Source organism: Centruroides sculpturatus, unplaced genomic scaffold, assembly GCF_000671375.1.
Source record: "Centruroides sculpturatus isolate CEXI.00-Female unplaced genomic scaffold, Cexi_2.0 scaffold579, whole genome shotgun sequence".
In the NCBI taxonomy this organism is placed as follows: Eukaryota; Metazoa; Arthropoda; class Arachnida; order Scorpiones; family Buthidae; genus Centruroides; species Centruroides sculpturatus.
This window is the reverse complement of record NW_019385005.1, coordinates 2,792-21,329: the sequence shown is the minus strand read 5'-3', so window position 1 is coordinate 21,329 and position 18,538 is coordinate 2,792. Positions and strand designations below refer to the sequence as shown.

General features: G+C 25.6%; 1 protein-coding gene across 1 annotated transcript; it reads left to right on the top strand.

Annotated features, from left to right (window-relative positions):
- The first annotated feature begins 1,183 nt into the window (after positions 1-1,183).
- LOC111633286 (putative uncharacterized protein DDB_G0282133) lies at positions 1,184-17,778 on the top strand. Its single transcript, XM_023377823.1, has 9 exons — positions 1,184-1,300; positions 1,387-1,598; positions 4,995-5,061; positions 9,146-9,223; positions 9,303-9,425; positions 9,487-9,562; positions 11,918-16,141; positions 17,506-17,564; positions 17,640-17,778. The coding sequence occupies exons 1-9, from the start codon at positions 1,199-1,201 to the stop codon at positions 17,733-17,735; spliced, it is 5,037 nt and encodes a 1,678-aa protein (XP_023233591.1). The 5' UTR covers positions 1,184-1,198; the 3' UTR covers positions 17,736-17,778.
- Positions 17,779-18,538: the final 760 nt, after the last annotated feature.

Below are 18,538 nucleotides of genomic sequence, written 5' to 3'. Positions count from 1 at the left end.
CCGTGTATATATATATATATATATATATATATATTTTTATTGTTTCAAAAGTAAGAATATTTAAACTACTTATTATATAAAATATTAGAATTAAAATTATTAAATTACTATAACAAATACTAATAGTATTTATTAATTATCTGTAATAAAGCATTGTGATTAAAATATAATATGTTACATTTTAGTTTATAATAATAATAAAATTGTCATTATTAGTTATAAAACTGTAATGAAGCTGTGTTTATTAATTTAATAATTATAGAATATTGAACAAAGTTATACTAACATTAATACCACTAATTGTTCTAAATAATAAATAACAATAAAAGTAATTTCATCAGTTTCATTAAAAAAGAACAGAGCTATTATATAAGAACAAAACTTTTTTGAAATTTGTAGTTATACATTCTCTTAAAAAAATATATATATATATATGCATGTAATTAACAAATAAAAAAACAACTATTACATTTTGTTTAATTAATGATTGTTCACATATAGAATAATCTAATATAGTCTCTCCTAGTGACACTCTTTTATTGTCTGTTAAGCTGTTCCAAAATTTATTTGTATTTTAGCTGAACTGTAGTGTTGTTCTCTAATCAAAAACTTCTAGATAATTTTTTCATACAAAGTTTCTTTTCTTTTTTGGAAACATTATTTCCAAAACTATAATGACATTTTACACATTTATATATTAAAAAAATGTTATTCTTTATGTTAAATGAATTATTCAGGCCTCTAGTTTTCATAATACACTTTATTATGAATTAAATAAAGATAAAACCAACAAATTACATTATTTAAATTACATAACAGAAACTTTGATTCTGCAGAATGCCATTCTTGGCGGGAAGAAATGAACCAAGTTGCACCAAGTTGTATGTATGATCACACAAGATCATACATACAACTTGGTGCACCTCTTACCTGTAATTATTCACTGACATTATATGAATTTCTAAGTCTCAACACTTTATATTAATGATATATCTGATAATAAATAATGAAAGATATTTTGGTGGTAACTTATTGTCATATCTACTATTTAATTAAGGATTTTTGATAAATGCCAATTTTTTTAAAAATTTTGTTTATACCAAATAGAATCAAAACAAATTATTACTTTATATAATAGTTTATTAAATGTAGTCATGTTACGTATATATCTTGTTTTATTGCACGACTAAATATCTATATGGAAATAAATTTTAAATTATGGAATATGTTTCAGCAAAAATGTGAATGTTATTGGTCAGAAGAAGAAAAAAAAGGTTATGGATACATTACTGTTGAAGTTGTAAGTATTCAGAAAAATATTTATTAATAAACATTACATAATTCAATATATTCTACATTTCTACATACTTTATATTTAATTTTCAGTTGAAAATACAATACATTTGCCCTGATTTTCTAGTCAGAACATTTAAAGCTATTAACAACAATAATAATAAAGAACGAATAATATATCAGTTTCATTATACAACTTGGCCAGATCATGGTGTACCAGTATCTGTAGAACCAATTTTACAACTTATTCAATTAGTTAGAAAATTTCAAGCATCTGAAGCAGTTCCAATTTTGGTTCATTGCAGGTATTTATATTTACAATGTTTTATCTTATGGTAATTGAATGAAAATCTGCAACAAAATATTTGTTCAGTTAATTAAAACAACTGTAATATAATTTTTGATGAAGTTTGAGTATCCATTATATGTAAAAATTTGTAATTACTATTTTATAGAATTTTTTAATAAATTTAATGTGCATTATATTAATAAACTTTTTAAAATTTTATGCTGTGTATTACAGAAAACTAAATACAGTTCTTTTACATAATAAATATTGTTTACATAACTGCATTTAATTATTTAAACAATGTTTGATATATTATTATATAACTATTATAACATGTGTTTCAAAATTAGTTTTTATTGCAGTTCAATGATTAGTTATAAATTATTTGTATTAAGAACATTACTTGCATAATATTTTAATTAATTAAGTTTTTACATCTATTTCATATTTGGTGTATGCATTATAACATTCGTATCTGCTTTTCTAAAAAATAATAATTTTATATTTTCTTTATTGTTCAGTTACTTAATGAATAGAATTGAAAATACTTAATTGAAGAAGTTTATTTTAGAGATTGTCCATATTATTTTTATTTCTAGAATTTTAAAAATAAAAATTTCAGTCTATCATACTATTTAAAAATTGATCTCTCTATATTCAGATTTTGCAAAATCTAAGACACACTTGTAATTTTATAACAAACCTTATATTAAAGGAACATTTATGTAAAAAATTTATCTGTTCTTTAATAATATAGTTTTTAAAGATGTAATCGTTAGAATAATTTAAACTTATGAGAACAAATGAATAAATACATTAAAAAAAGATTTAAAAAAATGAAATATCATTTAATAAAGCTATAAAATACAGGATCACTGAAAAAGGTGTTCAGGATTTCACAATTAAATAATAATACATTTAATTAAAATTAAAGCATTTTATTGTATTCAGTATTGATACAGAAAATTTTCAAGTTTTTTCATGCCTTATTATGTTTCAATGGGAGCACTCCTCATTGCTCAACAAACATCTAAATAGTAGTCAATCTCTGCATGACTGTCATTAAGATCTCTAGACTATGCGTGTTCAGTTATTTCAGTTTCTGTCTCGTGTGTATATGTTGTAGTTCACAAATTGTCTTTGCATAGAATATTTTCTTAATATAGATCCAGTTGACTGTTGGAAATTGTCATTATTGTCAATTAAAATTGAAGCACAGTTTGTATGGTCATTGTAAGAATACCAAGCTGCCAGCTGCAACAAGTTATGGCTTTCTTTGGGCTAGGCATACATAGTTGTCTCAAATACACATTTTCTTTTGATCTAGGAGGTTGGTCTAGCAATTGCCTAATGTACACACTTTCAATTTCTTTGAACTGAGTAAATCATTGAATTATAGTTTTGTCTGTAGGTGCATCTTGATCACAAGTATGTTGATAGTGATATTGCTTGTTATAGCATTGTTGTGGCATTATTTAACATACCACAGCACAAAATGTGCTTTCTATTGCATGGTTGCCATTATATTGACTGAGATAAATTCAGGGATTGCTGTTGTGCATATTTAATGACCAAAAGGAAAATTCAATATTTTTACTCAGTTCAACACAACAATCAAAGAGATTAGTTGATTATTATCCAAGATATTTGATATTGAAATTACCCTGTTTAATTAAATTTACAATGACCCTGTATAATTAAAAATACATTTTTATCTATTATTTTTAGTAAGACTTAATATATTTATATCATTACACATTATTATTTATTGTATGCTGTTAACAATTAGAAGTCATTATGCAAAGTGTATGCTTTATTTTTGTTTATGATTGGAGTCATTTTGACTACTTATGCACTTGCATGCATATTTAAGTAAAGATAGATAAAAATAACTGACTAGTTTGATGAATATGTGCTCAGATTTTCTTAATCAAAAGTGTTGTTGTTGTTAGTTCAAGATGACAAGAACTCTACTAAAATACATTTTATAAATAAAATTCAATACATTACACAGAATTTATTTTACTATATTTTAAAATTAGTTGTGGAAAGTACTCTGACTAGTACTTTGGCCAATAAAATGGTTGTCAGTCAGGTCAGCAACAGCAAGAATTTAAGTTAGTCTCATCTCTATCTCTGGACTTTTCTCAGGAACATACTCATTTCCATTGCTTTCAGATTCAGAAGCATCATTTCTATGATTCATTTTTGAATGAATGTTGGAGATATGCAAAGCATTTTTTAAATCAAGAGCTAAACCAAAGTTTCATGTTTTCACAACACTTCATCAAATCATCAACAAATAAAATTTTCTACTAGAATGTTGCCTTTCATTAGCAGTTCCACTTGACTGGAGAAAAAGTTTTGAAAATGGCTTATCTGTCATCAGAGAGAAATGACAAAATACATGTATAATGAATGGGGTGAAAATGGTCAAAATGTAATTTTAGATCTATATTCATTTTTCTCAGATTATTTTTAAGTTATTTGGTTACATTTTTTACTGATTGGTAAAGGTGCCAAATCATGAAAACTCATATAAAATTTCAAGGCAATCAGATATATAGTAAATAAACTACTAGAAAAAGTATATGAACAAGGTCAGATTGACTCATCCATAATGCTAGTGTTAAAATATGTTGACAAAATTTTTTCTGAGAACAATAGAAATACTTTTTTATTGTTATGTTGTTATTTAGATTAGAAATTATATCAAAATTTAGTAATCCATTTACAATGAATTAAAATTTTAATTTACAATAAATATTTCTGAAAATAAACCTAAAATATATAATTAATCAAACATCCTTACTACACCCAATACGTTTAAAGCTATACATCCACCAAAGCTGAATATTATCGGGCTAGAAACGGCTGTTTCATTTCTAGCCTGATAATATAGTCATTTCTAGCCCAATAGTATAATATAGCCTGATAATATAGTCATTTCTAGCCTGATAATATAGTCATTTCTAGCCTGATAATATAGTCATTTCTAGCCTGATAATATAGTCATTTCTAGCCCAATTTGGTGGATGTATAGCTTTAAAATATATAAGTTTTTCATAAAATATCTCATTTTAATTATTGAAAAATATTCATATCAGTTATTCGTCAATTATTATTATTCACAGTATTATTGATAAAATTGAATTAAAAATAAACCAATTACATAATTATTTCAATAATTGCACATATAATACATTTTTATAATCCAAATGCTAAACTATTGTTTTATTTAGCATAATTCTTATCATTTTATAATATTTTTATGTTACTTAATATGTTTAATATACACTAAAATTCATAAATAAAAAAAATCTGTCATATCTTTATATGAAGAATAAACTATATTCTATATTTTACATCTTTTTTGTTTCTTATTAATTAATACATTATATTTAACTATTAGTGCTGGCTGCGGTCGAACAGGAACAATTTGTTCAATAGATTATGTTTGGAGACTAATGAAAATGGGAGTAAGTAATATTTTTAACAAAATAATTTTGATTTTTAATAAACTTTTATTTAATTTTTAACATAATTTAACATAAAATTGTGAATTGTTAATAATATGACAGAAAAAGTTATTTTATGGTAATTACAAAAGTATCATTAAATAATATTATATGATTGATATTATTTGAAGAAATAGAAGTTTTTGCAAAAATCATAAACAGAAGTAAAATTGATTTCAAAAAACCTTAGTTGATGGAAAATTAATTGGTTTTTCTTTTTTTCTTTCTATTCTGAGGCAATAAAATAATGATCATCAACTTTTCTGACCTCACAGACCACTAAACTTACAATTTTTAATTCCATGGACCACTATCATAAATTTTTTAAAATGATATAAATGTCTATAGAATAATGATCACAAAAGTTACATTTTAGTTCACTTTATTAATATGAAATTCACTTGTTTAATTACAACAAATTAGTGTAAAATTTGTTGCTGCTTGTTTTAAATAAATTTATGGATCTTTTGCTCTTTTCCATAAAGGACAACAGTTGCACTCACAACATTACTTATTGATTTATTGACATTATTATTTATTGATAAGTCATTTTGTATTGGGTTTTGACTCAAATAAAAAACCTCAATGAGTGAGAATAAGCAACCAAGCATTTTGCATTTCTTTCATAATACTTTGCATAACCTTGAGTTAATCAATGTCCAAATTTCTCCACAGATTATCAAAATTTTCTCATAGACCAACAGTTGGCAACCTCTGTAATAAAAGAGCCTATTGAGATGTTCACTAGAAGTTTGGCTGATACCCTAATGGACCAGCAAATAAGAAATGGGGCCTGATAAATCCAAACAAAATTAACTATCAGAAATTTCTGGGACTCTTGAGCTGGTTTAAATATGAACCCAGGTTGCTCAGAATAGCAGACAGATACTTTTGGAACCTCAACTATTCAGCTTACTTCATGACTTCCTGTTAATAATTATAATTATTTGGAAAGCTTTGAACTAAATTCCAAGGCTTTCCAAACTTTTATGAATATTTTTCTTTAAGAACTTTTATGAAAAATAATATTTTAACAATATTTCATGCCCTGTATCATTTAAGTTTTATCAATAAAATTTACTTTTATTAAATATGACAACATAAAGAATTAAATAAAAAGTAGATGATGGTATATAACATAGATTGATAACCTGTGACAAGTGGAACAATTTTTAATGGCATGTAACAGGTTACAAGCCCACAGCATAGGAAGATCAAAAACTGAACATGAAATAATATCTAAATGTGTTACATTTATAACTTGCTGACAGTTCAAATTAGACTCCATTCATTTTAATTAATTTTTTTGTATATTCTCTATACTGCTCAACTTTTCCAAACTTTACATTATTGTGTTTAGATTCATTATAAATTTGTTCAATACATGATTCACAGATAATGATTCAAGCTTTATGAGATTTATACATTCTTGGCGTGGACATGTAAAGCAAAACAGAATAGTAATTCATAAGAGTACTTTCTAAGACCAATTCATTATTTTTTCATACCTGTTTACTATCCATAAAAATTATTAACTAAAAGATTGTAATAGGAATATGAATATTATTTCAAATCAGAAGACTTACAAAATCAGTCGAGTCATTAACTAATAGAAAAAGACATTAAGTTCTACTTTGAATAGTAATTTTGATTAAATATGAAGTTTATTGGTGATAAAATAAACATCCCAATTAAATTCAGTTTCTTGCCTTACTTGAAGCAATATCTATTGTTTCTTTGGTAACTGTAATGATGATTCAAGCTTTGAGATCAGCAAGATTTATATGCAAGGGTGAAATAAACACTGGACCGTTAATGAAATCCTAGAAGAAAAAATCAAGATGTGTTAAATCTAGGAACTAAGTTGGCCATGCTATCAGTTCTGCTTGATGAATACCAATCTGAGAAATGTTTGAGGAAATTCTGAATATTTATGAGTAATGGAGTGATGCACTGTCTTGCTGAAAGTGTGTGTCATTTGGTGTCATAGTTGTTTAACTGTGGAATGAGAAAATTTTCTAACATTTTCAGATACATAGTATAGTCAATAGTTTTCTCATGGAAAAAGAAGGGGCTAAACACTTTTTGTCACAAGCAGAAAACACATTTATTTTTTAACTGCAAAGAACATATTCCTCAAATGATTGTGGATTTTCAAAGCCCCAAATCCTATGTGTTCACTTTATCATTGAGTTGAAAGGTTAAATCATCACTGAAAATAATGTTATCCAGGAATGTCTTGTCTTTCTCAATCTGATGCCACATTTCTGTACAGAATTTCTAACAAGTAATTTCTATCAGGAATTTTTCTAGGAACATTTCTGTAGACAGTTTATGCACTAAAATTTAAACTTTTGTGAAATGTTTTGACCTATTGGGAAATGGCAGATTAAGTTCTATTGTAAACTGGAATTGGTGCCTGTGTGAACTGGATGTTTGAGCATGCACAATGCTAAAAGATCACGTCTCTCACTCATACAAATGATGTCTCTCATAAATTATATTACTGTTTTGTTTATTTTTTTCTTTTGGCTAAAGTAAAATTACTTTTTTGGCACTATAAACCATTGCAGTGTACTGTACATAGTATATTTATTTTAAAAAATCACTAATTTTTCAGAAAATTTTTTAAAACAGCAGTAATACATAGTCTTGGAACAAATTACAAATTTAACATTTGAAATGGAACCAAATTTCGAGCACTTGATGATCATGAAGGATTAGTTGATCCAATTATTTACAAACATGGGGATCAGTGTATTTTTTTAAATTAAAGCATGATTTTACTGCAGATCTCCAAGAAATCATGTATGATGAAAAATTGCATCATATATAACATCATAAGCATGAGAACACTTTTAATTGGCTGACAAAGTCTATTGAAAATTTTGACAGTTTTATCATATAAAAAGTCTGATTGTTATTTTGAATGCTGAAGGTTTATCCTCTCATGAAATAGCACAAATATTGCATTGTCATCAATCAATAATTGTGCTATTGTGCAAAGGAGAGATGGACATGACAAAATTGAAATAAAAGCTGGATCAGGAGTTAAATGTGTGAGTATACTGTGCCAGGATAAGATGCTGAGATGTTTTAGTCTTCAAGAACATGTAGAGTTGTAAAAGCAAGTGAACTGAGCAACATTGTTTGTCAACATGGATTTGAAAGCCTAACTTCCACATAAGTTGTTGTTACTGATGAGTAAAATGTGCAGACATTTTTACTTATCAGTAATGGCTTATTTGGACTAAATTTCAACACTCCAATCTGCATGCTCTATGATATTCTGTTATGTTTTTAGATGAATTTAAATTTAACCTGCATGAATCTGACAAAAAACTCTCTTCTAAGTGTAGAAAAAATGATTCTTGATTGCTTGATGCAAACATTAGTGGAATACATAGTCACTAAATGTGTTGGCAGACTACACTTTTATAAATGGTTGTGTGAATGCAGATGTGCTATTTTACTTTCATAACTGTGAATGGAAAGTTCTTGCAACAGTGCTCATTAACAGTATTGGTGAAATATGATGAGAAATAACATTTATGAAAGTTCAGTGGAGCAATATATCTAATAAATTGCATTTTTTGGTATAGTTGTCTTCATTTCTTCTTGTACTACATAAGTTTTCATAAGTTATTATGGTAAAATATTATAATTAAATTTTTTAATTATAATTATTAAATTTAGCAAGAGATGGCACCTAATGCCTACCTCTAGTGCCAAATTACTTAACACTTAATTAACAGTAGTAGTAATAATAATAATAGCCTAATATAATCTAACAATCATTTGGCTTTAATACTTAACTATTGGGTTTAAGATGGTTATATGCATACTTTTGAATACTTTTTGGTGTGTAATGCAAGTGATATGATTTCCATGGCCCCTAACTACTGTATATTTGAAATTATTAAATTTTTAACCATTTTTGAATTTTTATTTTATTTTAAAATATAATTATTAAGTAAAATTTAACCATATTCAAATGAATATCTTTTTGAATACTTTTGAAATGATTTTTTTTATTTACATACAGAAGCTGACTGAATTCTTTAATTTATATGAAATTATATCAAAAATGCGAAAACAAAGGATTGCAATGGTTCAAACAAAGGTATGAATTTATTAGCAATATTCTTAAATTTTGATATATTTTTTGATTCCATTAATAACTTTTCTTTCTTTCTTTGAAGGAACAATATATTTTAGTACATAGAGCAGTAGCTGCACTATTTGAACACCAACTTGAGTTAATTGATAATCATATTTATGAAAATTTAGATGAAAATGGCCATCCATTGCTAAAAGACACAGAGGTATATTTTGAAATAAGTAAATTAATAATAATCTCAAGGTTTTAATTGAAAATTCTTTCAGATTTTAAATTCACATGAAGCAATGAATGAAGAAAATGAAAATTCTTTTGAAATGAAAAAGCAAGATTATACTATGGGTAATTTATCATTTATATAGTGATTATCTATTATTTTTTTAATATTAAAATTGTAGAAAAATTATTTTTTAGTTGTTATCTTCATTTTAAAAATTTTCTGTTGAAAAATTTTTAAGGCTTTAATTCATATTCAATTGATTATAATTTGTATGTGTATCTTGTCTACTTGGACCTTGTTCATTAATAAAACTTATTATACTGTTTATACTGTGTAGTTTCTGATTAGCAGATAGAGGAGATCTTGGTTAAAAGTCAAAACATCTTTGTTTTTGCCTGAAAATAGGTAAAAATAAAGATATTTTGTTTTGACTTTAATTTTGTTCTATTAATAAACAAGATTTAAGTAGACAGGATACACACACAGATTTATAAGAGTAAGGACATAGAGATAAAATGAATTGATTATAATTTACTTTAAAATGTTCAAACTTCTTTTCCTCTGAAGTTTTAAACTTTCCAAACCCTTTATTTTCACTCTTAACTTATTTTCATTGTGCTATCCTCATCTTAACATGTAGTTTATAAACTATTACAATATTTTTTTAACTCAATATTTTTGATAAACTTTATGGTTATTAATAATTTTTATAAAAATGCCTTAAGGTGATATATATGTATTGTACCATCAATAGGTTTTGACAAACAATCCAATGCATTCTTACAAATTAATAGGTGGCATCAGTTAAAATAGTCAAAAATAGATCTACATATTTAATTTAAATCCAAAATTTATTTAGGAGAGGTTTTGGAATTTTTAAAAATGCAAAGAATTCTATTTGTTAAAATGTAAACATAATATTTATTAACAAAATTTCTTTTCAGCCATTATTCATTTTAACATTAAGATTATTGTTTAAATTATTTTTACTTTTTAAAATGTAAATATTTTCTTTAAGCTTTGGAATATGTATCCACTTCATAATCCAAGATTTTAATGTTAACATTATTTTTGTCAGTATTACAATCATATGTCATAATGATTGTGAAAGATAAAAATTCTATTTTGCTTTAAGTTTGAATTAGTTCTTTTACTTTTTCAATCATTATTTTGTTTCTCTGATATTAGATTATTGCATATACAGTACAAAGAATACAATAGAATTATTATAACATATACATCAACCCAATTTAATTACTAATGTCAAATGAATTGCTGAATTATTCATTGTGCTATAACAAAGCTAATTTACTGATTAAATATAACTGGCAATGCATCTTCACAGTAAGTAGGAGTTGCAATATAAGTCCTGCTCATGATCAATTTTTTCTTCCAGAATATTGTAAATTTAAATCAAATCTATTTTGAATTATTAAATTTATCATTAGATGGCAGCCTAACTGTCTACTTATAGGCAAATTTCTTTATCATTGAATATTAAATTAGCTTTATTACATCATTCTATTTTCAGATTTTTGGATTATTACACAGACAAGAAATACAATAAATTTATTAATACAGTGATACCTCGGTTTTCATTGATAATTCATCCAAAAACAGTCAGCAAAATTTGAAACTGATGAAAATCAAAGCAATTATTTCCATATAAATTAATGTAAAACCAATTAATTCATTCTAGACACTCCAAAATACATACCAAAAACACATTTTATAGAGAATAAATACAGTGTTTAATACTAAAAACAATAAGAAATTAATATAAAATGAATACAAAAGTGGCTGATTTAAGCAATCTTTGTCACTCTTGTATTTTTCAATGATTTTCTTCTTCAACTTCGAATGTATTCCAGGCCTTCTTCTTCGAAGGACTGCTGGCTCTGGAAACTTTCTTTGGTCCTATGATGAAGCAAAAAGGAAAGGGAAACAATGGAATTGCTTGGCTAGAGGTGTGGGATAATAATGCTCACACAAGAAGAAACAACACCACACTGAACAGGAAAATACATGAGTTGCCCTTTTCGCAAAATTAGCAGTCGTGGGCACGCTGATGAAATCCGAGACAAATTTTTTGCAAAAAAAAAAAAAAATAGACAAAAACAGAAACCAAAATCAACAAAAACCAAGGTATTACTGTACCAAACAAACTGCTGACTATTCATCATGTTCATAATAATTGTGTATCAATTGTATATAAATAACAAAACATGCTTTTTAAGTAGAAAAAATTTTTTAAAAATCAAAATATTAAAGTGACATTCATAGTATTATATAGAATATATAATAAGTAGACATGTTTAATAAAGTTATCATTATTTTTAAATTGTTTTTTAATAGTAATCTTCAGATGAACAAATATTAGTAACTGAATAAAATTAGATTTAAATAGCATTTTCAGATTATTAAATAATTGTTCCTTAAATGTTTTGAATATTAATAATAATTTATTTTATTTATAGATTTTAAGAAAGAAACCATAGAAAGTTCTTTGAGTGAAGAATCTGATACAACAATTACAAATGATGACTTAGAAAATACAAATTATGAAAGTTTTGATGTTGGAAATGAAACAGCAAACAATATAAATTATAGCATAAATGATTATAATTGTGATCAGAATGTAAATTTTACAATTTCATTGCCTCTTAATCCAAGTAAAACCTTTACAGATAATTTATCAGTTTCAACTACTATAACATACAATGATGATAAAATTTTAGTAGATTCAAAGCAAAATGAAAATAAAAATACATCAAGTAATATTAATGAATGTGGTTCCCATACAAATGAAACAGAATTAGACAGTAATAGAAACAATTTTACAAATACAGAAACTGAAATCAATCCATCTTTCTGTATTCCATGCGAAAAGGAAGATAAATCTTCTGAAAACAACTGCAATAATTTGACATATAAAACTAATGACATTGAAGAAATATTTCTTCAAATACTTAATGATGACAACAGACAAGCAACTGAAAAATTAGATGATAAGGCTAAATCAAATAAAGATGTATCATCAAAAACAGTTCAGACAATAGAAAACACAAATGATGGCAATAATGAAATGACTGAAGAATATTTTAATGAAATGTCAGATCAAAATCCTGTAAATATATTTGAAAAAGATACTGTATTGCATAATTTAACAAGTGAATTGGCATTAGCTAGTAGACAGCGCTATATTTGTTTAGTTACAGAATGTGAGCAATCTTTTTCTGAAATTGAAAGATTGCTGGAAGAAAAGAATTCTGAAAATTCAGAAAATTTAATTTCAAACAATAATAGTAAAGAAATTTTAAGATTTGATCAGATTTTCCAGAATAACAATCATGTATTGGAAGAGATTGAAACAAAAAATATGATACATCCTTCATTTAATGACAGAAGTGACAAATTTATTCAAGAGAAACTAGAAACTGTTAACAATAATGATTTAGATTCATTAAATCCTAAGAATAGTGATTTAATAAATGAAATTAAAACTGTTGAACAAACTATAGATTATAAGATAAATTATTTGAAAGAAAGAATTGATTATGAAAAAGGAGGCATAGAAGAAGCATTAATGAAAAAACAAAAAGATAGTGAAGAAGCAATAGAATTTATTGATACTTGTAGTCAAGAAATATTAGGTAATGAATGTGAATCATTACAAAATCAACAAAATGTTAATCATTGTATTGAAAATAAATTAAATGAAAACAATGCTGAGAATTATGAAAATACAAATAAGTATGAAAATAATGAAAAGTTTTCAAAATCTCTACACTATACAATAGAATTATCTAATTCAGGAATCAATAAGAAATCTGAAGAATTTAAAAAGATTCTTGCTGGAAGACGCATTGGCAAAATATTTGAACCTGAGCATGATCATTTAAATTTTAAACAAGAAAGATGTTCAAGTATTTGTATAAGTAATTTTCAGTGTGTTGATGAAAAACAAGATGTTGAAACTAGTTTAAAAGGTAAAGAAAATTGCAATAATACTAACAATACTTTCCTTGAATCTAAAAATTGTGAATATGATGATTTCGCTAATCAATCTTCTGAAAATGAAAAATCTGCCGTAGCTCAGAAACCTAGTATTGCAAAATTAAAAGCACTTTTTGAAAAACCTATAATAATTGATGAAAATACTCGTAAGTCTAAACAAAAACAAAGTCATCCACTCTCTAGAAGTCATAGTCATCACATCCATTCAAATAAATCTGATATTTTATATTCTAATGAGAAAACAGTTTTAAAACCAACATTGTTTAACAAAGTTTCAAAAATATTTCATGCTCCTTCATACGAAGAACATAAAAAAATACACAATAGTAAATTAAATGCTTATAAATATAATGAAGGCACAGAAACTACTGCTTTACCAATGGAAGTTCGTGAGCAATTCTCAAATGCTAATGAAAGTAAATCTCAATGGTATGATGATTCAAAAAAGCCATATTCAGATGTAAATCTTTCTTTGAATTCTGAGGATCATTTACAGTTAGACAAAAACTCAATGACTGAGATAAATAGAAGAAATTCAGAAAATGCTGAAGTTGGATGTTTGGATATTTCTTCTCTGATGTCTTCCATTATTTCAGGTGAACAAAATATCAATCAAACACAGTGGTATGAACAGAATTCACTTTTATATAAAGATGCTAACAAAAAAGATAATTTCACACAAAATATTTCAAAAGAAAAATGTACTATTAAAGAATATAATAATAATGAACAAAGTTCTTTGATATCTGATTGTTCAAAGGGAAAAGAATCAAATAAATTATATCAAACAAGTGCTGTTAATCTACCAGAAGCAAATAAAAACAAGCTTCAAAATATATCTTTTAATTCCTGTCAAGAAGCTAATCATAATGAAAAACAAATGTCCACTGATAAATTGGAAGCTACAACTAAATGGTATTTCAAAAAAGAAAGTGATAATGACATTGAAAATAGTAATATGAATGATGTAAATAGTGATTCAGAGTTACAGTCTTGTCAAAATATAGTAAGAGCTCAGCAGGAAAATATCGGTAATCTATCTCAAAATATGACTGAATCAAATCTTGATTCTTTTCTTAATCAACAACCACCCCTTCCACCAAAAAAGAAAAATGACAAACCAAAAAATAGTACTAGTTGGTATTTAAATGAAAACTCTCAGCATTTAAATATGAAAAGTAGTACAGGAAATGTAGATCATAAAGAGCATGTGGCAGCATATGCAAATGTAATTAAAATGAAAAATGGATCTCTTATAGAAACTAAAGATTTGAAAAAATCAATATTGTACAATCTAAATGAAGAAAAAACTGATTTATATATGAATGTAAATCCAACAACGAAAAAAAATATTGAACAAATTGAAAATTCCTTACAGCAACATCCAAGAGGTGCAATAATTGACCTCACATCTCGGCAGTCTTTTGCAAATGAACAACAAATGGCAAATAATACTGAACAAAATGTTAAAGAGGAGAAAGGAGTTCTTTCCTCAGATTTTAAAGGAAAATTAAAGGAATATAAAAAAGTAAATCCTCCAAAAAAACTTAAAGGTTATGAAACAATATGGCCTCAAAAGAGCAATGATAGTCAATTTGACAATAGTAATTTAGATAAGAAGTTTGCATCTAATAAAGATATATTAAAACAACAGAAGAATTTTGAATTATTTCAAGAAAAGTCTGCAGAATGTAAAGAAAAACCTCAGCCAAAACCTAGATCATTAACATCAGATAAACAAATAACTAAATCAAAATCATCTTCAAATATCTTCCCAAAACAGTTTAATGTGAAAAATTCAGTATCCGATTTTACTAGATTTAAAGAAACATCTGTGAATAAAGTTGTTTGTGAACTGAATAGTATTTTGAATGTATTGACAAATCGTCCATTTAAATCTTCAAAACCTGAAACCTCTGTTACAGAAAAGTCTACTTGTTTATCATCAGAAACTTCTCAGAAGATTCAGCCATCTGCTCCACCTCGTAGAAAATTGAAACAAGACATTACAGACTGTCATTTGTATAATTCTGAAGTAAATTGTCCAGATAAATCAAATTATATCAATAGAAAAATTAATGATATTCATAATGTTGAATCAAATGTAAACCAATTATCTAAATCCACAACATTACCAAATATTAATCATTTAAGTTCGAGAACAGCAAATGAAAGTGTGAAAGAAAATAATGATAAGATTTCAGATTTTGAATCTTCTAAATTTACTCAAGATTCTAAAAAACTTTATTCAGTTTATGAAAATATTGATTGTAATCAATTTAATATTCCACAAGTAGAAAAACAAGAATCAGCAGATAATTTTAAAAGTAAATTATATAAATTAAAACACTCGACATCAGATGCAAGTGTGTTTGCAGTTTTAAGGAACACAAAATATCGCAAAAATAAATTATCTACAGATATGTCAATCAAATTAGAAAAGAAATTAAATGATGATGAAAACCAAACAAGAAATTTAAATGAAAAACACAAAATAATTGAAAATAAGTCTAATAATTTAAGTGAAAGTTCAAAACAGTCGTATCAAATAATTAAGAAACCCGAAAGACGTTCCATGGATGATATGGATATGTTTCCAGTTGCACCACCAAGATCAAAACGCCATGGTCCAACTTTAAAAAGTGTTTCAGAAATGGAAAAATTTACCAAAAGTTTAGATGAAGGTAAGCATATATTTGTTGTTTTAAAATAGAATTTAAATATACACTCATTGACAAAAAGTTACACACCAAGGACTGAATCAAATGAAACTTTATTAGAGCAAACTTGATGATGGTAATAAGTGATTACAATATCATAGTAAATGGACAGTTTCATCTGAAACAATGATACAGTTTAAAACCTTTATACAATTTTTAAAGCTTTTACTAACTTGAAATTCTACATTGGCAAAATATTTTTAAATTATGTAGACAAACACCAATTTTAAAAGTTTAGATAAAGTGTTTTAAACTTTACTTGTATTTAAAAAATTTAGGCAAAAATTGAAAAATAATATGTGAAGTAACATATACATATCAATTAAATATACATTGTTTTCATGTAATACAAAAAAGAGAATTCCAAAGATGATTAATGTTACTCCAGATGAAAATTTGAATCAAAGTTTTCATAGTAGAAATATGGCATTCTTCTACTCAGTCTTCCAGACAATTATTTATATATTTATTCCCAACTGCATTCTTGTAATCAAATATTTTGATTTTCATTAGTATGTTTATTTTTTATTATGGTAAAATTCAAACAAGGAAATTTACTCTCAATTTACAATTATAAACATATTTTTGAAATTTAAACATAATTCAATTTAACAATTGAAAGAAGAAAAAATTTGATGTTACTTTCAATGAAAGCTGATGGTGGTTTAGCAAAAGCTGATATTTATCCTAAAAAAAATAACAAAATTTTAAGTTCATGTTACCCAGTGATAATACAGTANTTCGTAAGAAAGCGGATTCCTAGAGAATGGAACGTATCTCTATCTTATAGGGGGGTCGACTGTATAATTAAATCTTCAATGTTGCAGATTTGTTTCTTATGTAAGTTTCTTCATACTAATCATATATGATAACAACAATATTTGAAATTGATACAAAAAATAATATAAACAAATATTTTTAAGATGAAATCTTGGAATAATAATAAAATTCTTAAATACATCATGTAAGCTTTAAAATATTCATGAATGGTTTGAGTCATGCCATAATGTTCTATAATTTTAGGATTTAAATGTTTAACCTGAAGATGATTACAAAAAATAACAGAAAATGTTATAGTTTAATCTACAGAACATTAAAATTTTTGAACTTATATTTTGATTTTGCACCTAGTTTGATTTATGTTAATTTTCTCTCTTCATTAATTTTTATTCAATCTTATAGTACTTAGATAATTTTCATTGTAAGAAATAATTGCTATTATATTATATTATATATAATTATATTTAACATTTAGCATAATAAATGTAATTAACTATTTAAATTATACAGTTATAATTTTTTAATTAATATTAAAAAATTAATTTTAGTTGGATTAAAGCCTGTGATATCTACGGATGCTCTGAAATCTTTAAATTTTCCCTCTCAGGTATATTGAAAATTTTTTAAATACTAAATTCTTTAAGTTTTAAAAAAATCTCCTAATAAAAACTTTTACTTTCAGCAAAGACTTCAAAGTAACTATGCAAATAATGATACATCTAACTATACTCAATCAGTTTCTACAAGTAAGAAATTTTATTATAATAGATATTTTTAGTAAATAAAACATTTTTCTTTGAAAATGTTTTATAAAAATATTTGTAAACAACAACTTTACAACTTTACAAATATTTTATAAAAATATTTGTAAAGTTTATAAATATTTTTCAGATTTAACATTTATAAGATAACGATTTTAGTTACAGATTGTATTTTGTAATTCTCAGTTACATTTATAGTATTTATTGAAACTTTAGTTAAAGCATTTTATTTATACTTAAAAAGAAATTGTTGAAAATTTATTTATTTTATTTAAATTTCTTATGACTAATTACACTATCATGATCAATAATTGTGTGATTCATTTTATAATTAAATTGGCTATAATCTGGCTTTTTGTCTAGAAATGATCTAGCCAAAGCCCAAGATTCCCTACTGGTTCTGAATAAAGACTTACTAAGTGCCAGAAACTCACAAGCATCACTGATTCTGGAGCTTGGGAAATGATCCTCAAATAAACAGAATAGTTTTCCAAGCTGAAGCTGAGGACTTCTCAGAAGAATCAATAAATCCTGTTTAGAGTGAGATTTTTTGACGTATGTACATTTTAGATTTCTTTCGTAAGATTGTGATAAATTAACGACCCTTTCATTGACATGTGTTAGCAGATTAGGGTTATTAGGCAAGCAAGACGTAGAACATACGCTTTTTTATGTAAGCTTATAAAAATGGAAAATGATCTGTACGAACAAGACCCTAATCTGCTAACACATGTCAATGAAAGGGTCGTTAATTTATCACAATCTTACGAAAGAAATCTAAAACGTACATACGTCAAAAAGATCAAATGGATATTCCGTT

Excerpts from the sequence above, each read along its gene's own strand:
- LOC111633286 (XM_023377823.1), top strand. The coding sequence starts at position 1,199 with ATGGAAATAAATTTTAAATTATGGAATATGTTTCAGCAAAAATGTGAA. Across the intron at positions 1,301-1,386 it reads GATACATTACTGTTGAAGTT|TTGAAAATACAATACATTTG; the intron begins GTAAGTATTCAG and ends TTTAATTTTCAG. Across the intron at positions 9,426-9,486 it reads CATTGCTAAAAGACACAGAG|ATTTTAAATTCACATGAAGC; the intron begins GTATATTTTGAA and ends AAATTCTTTCAG.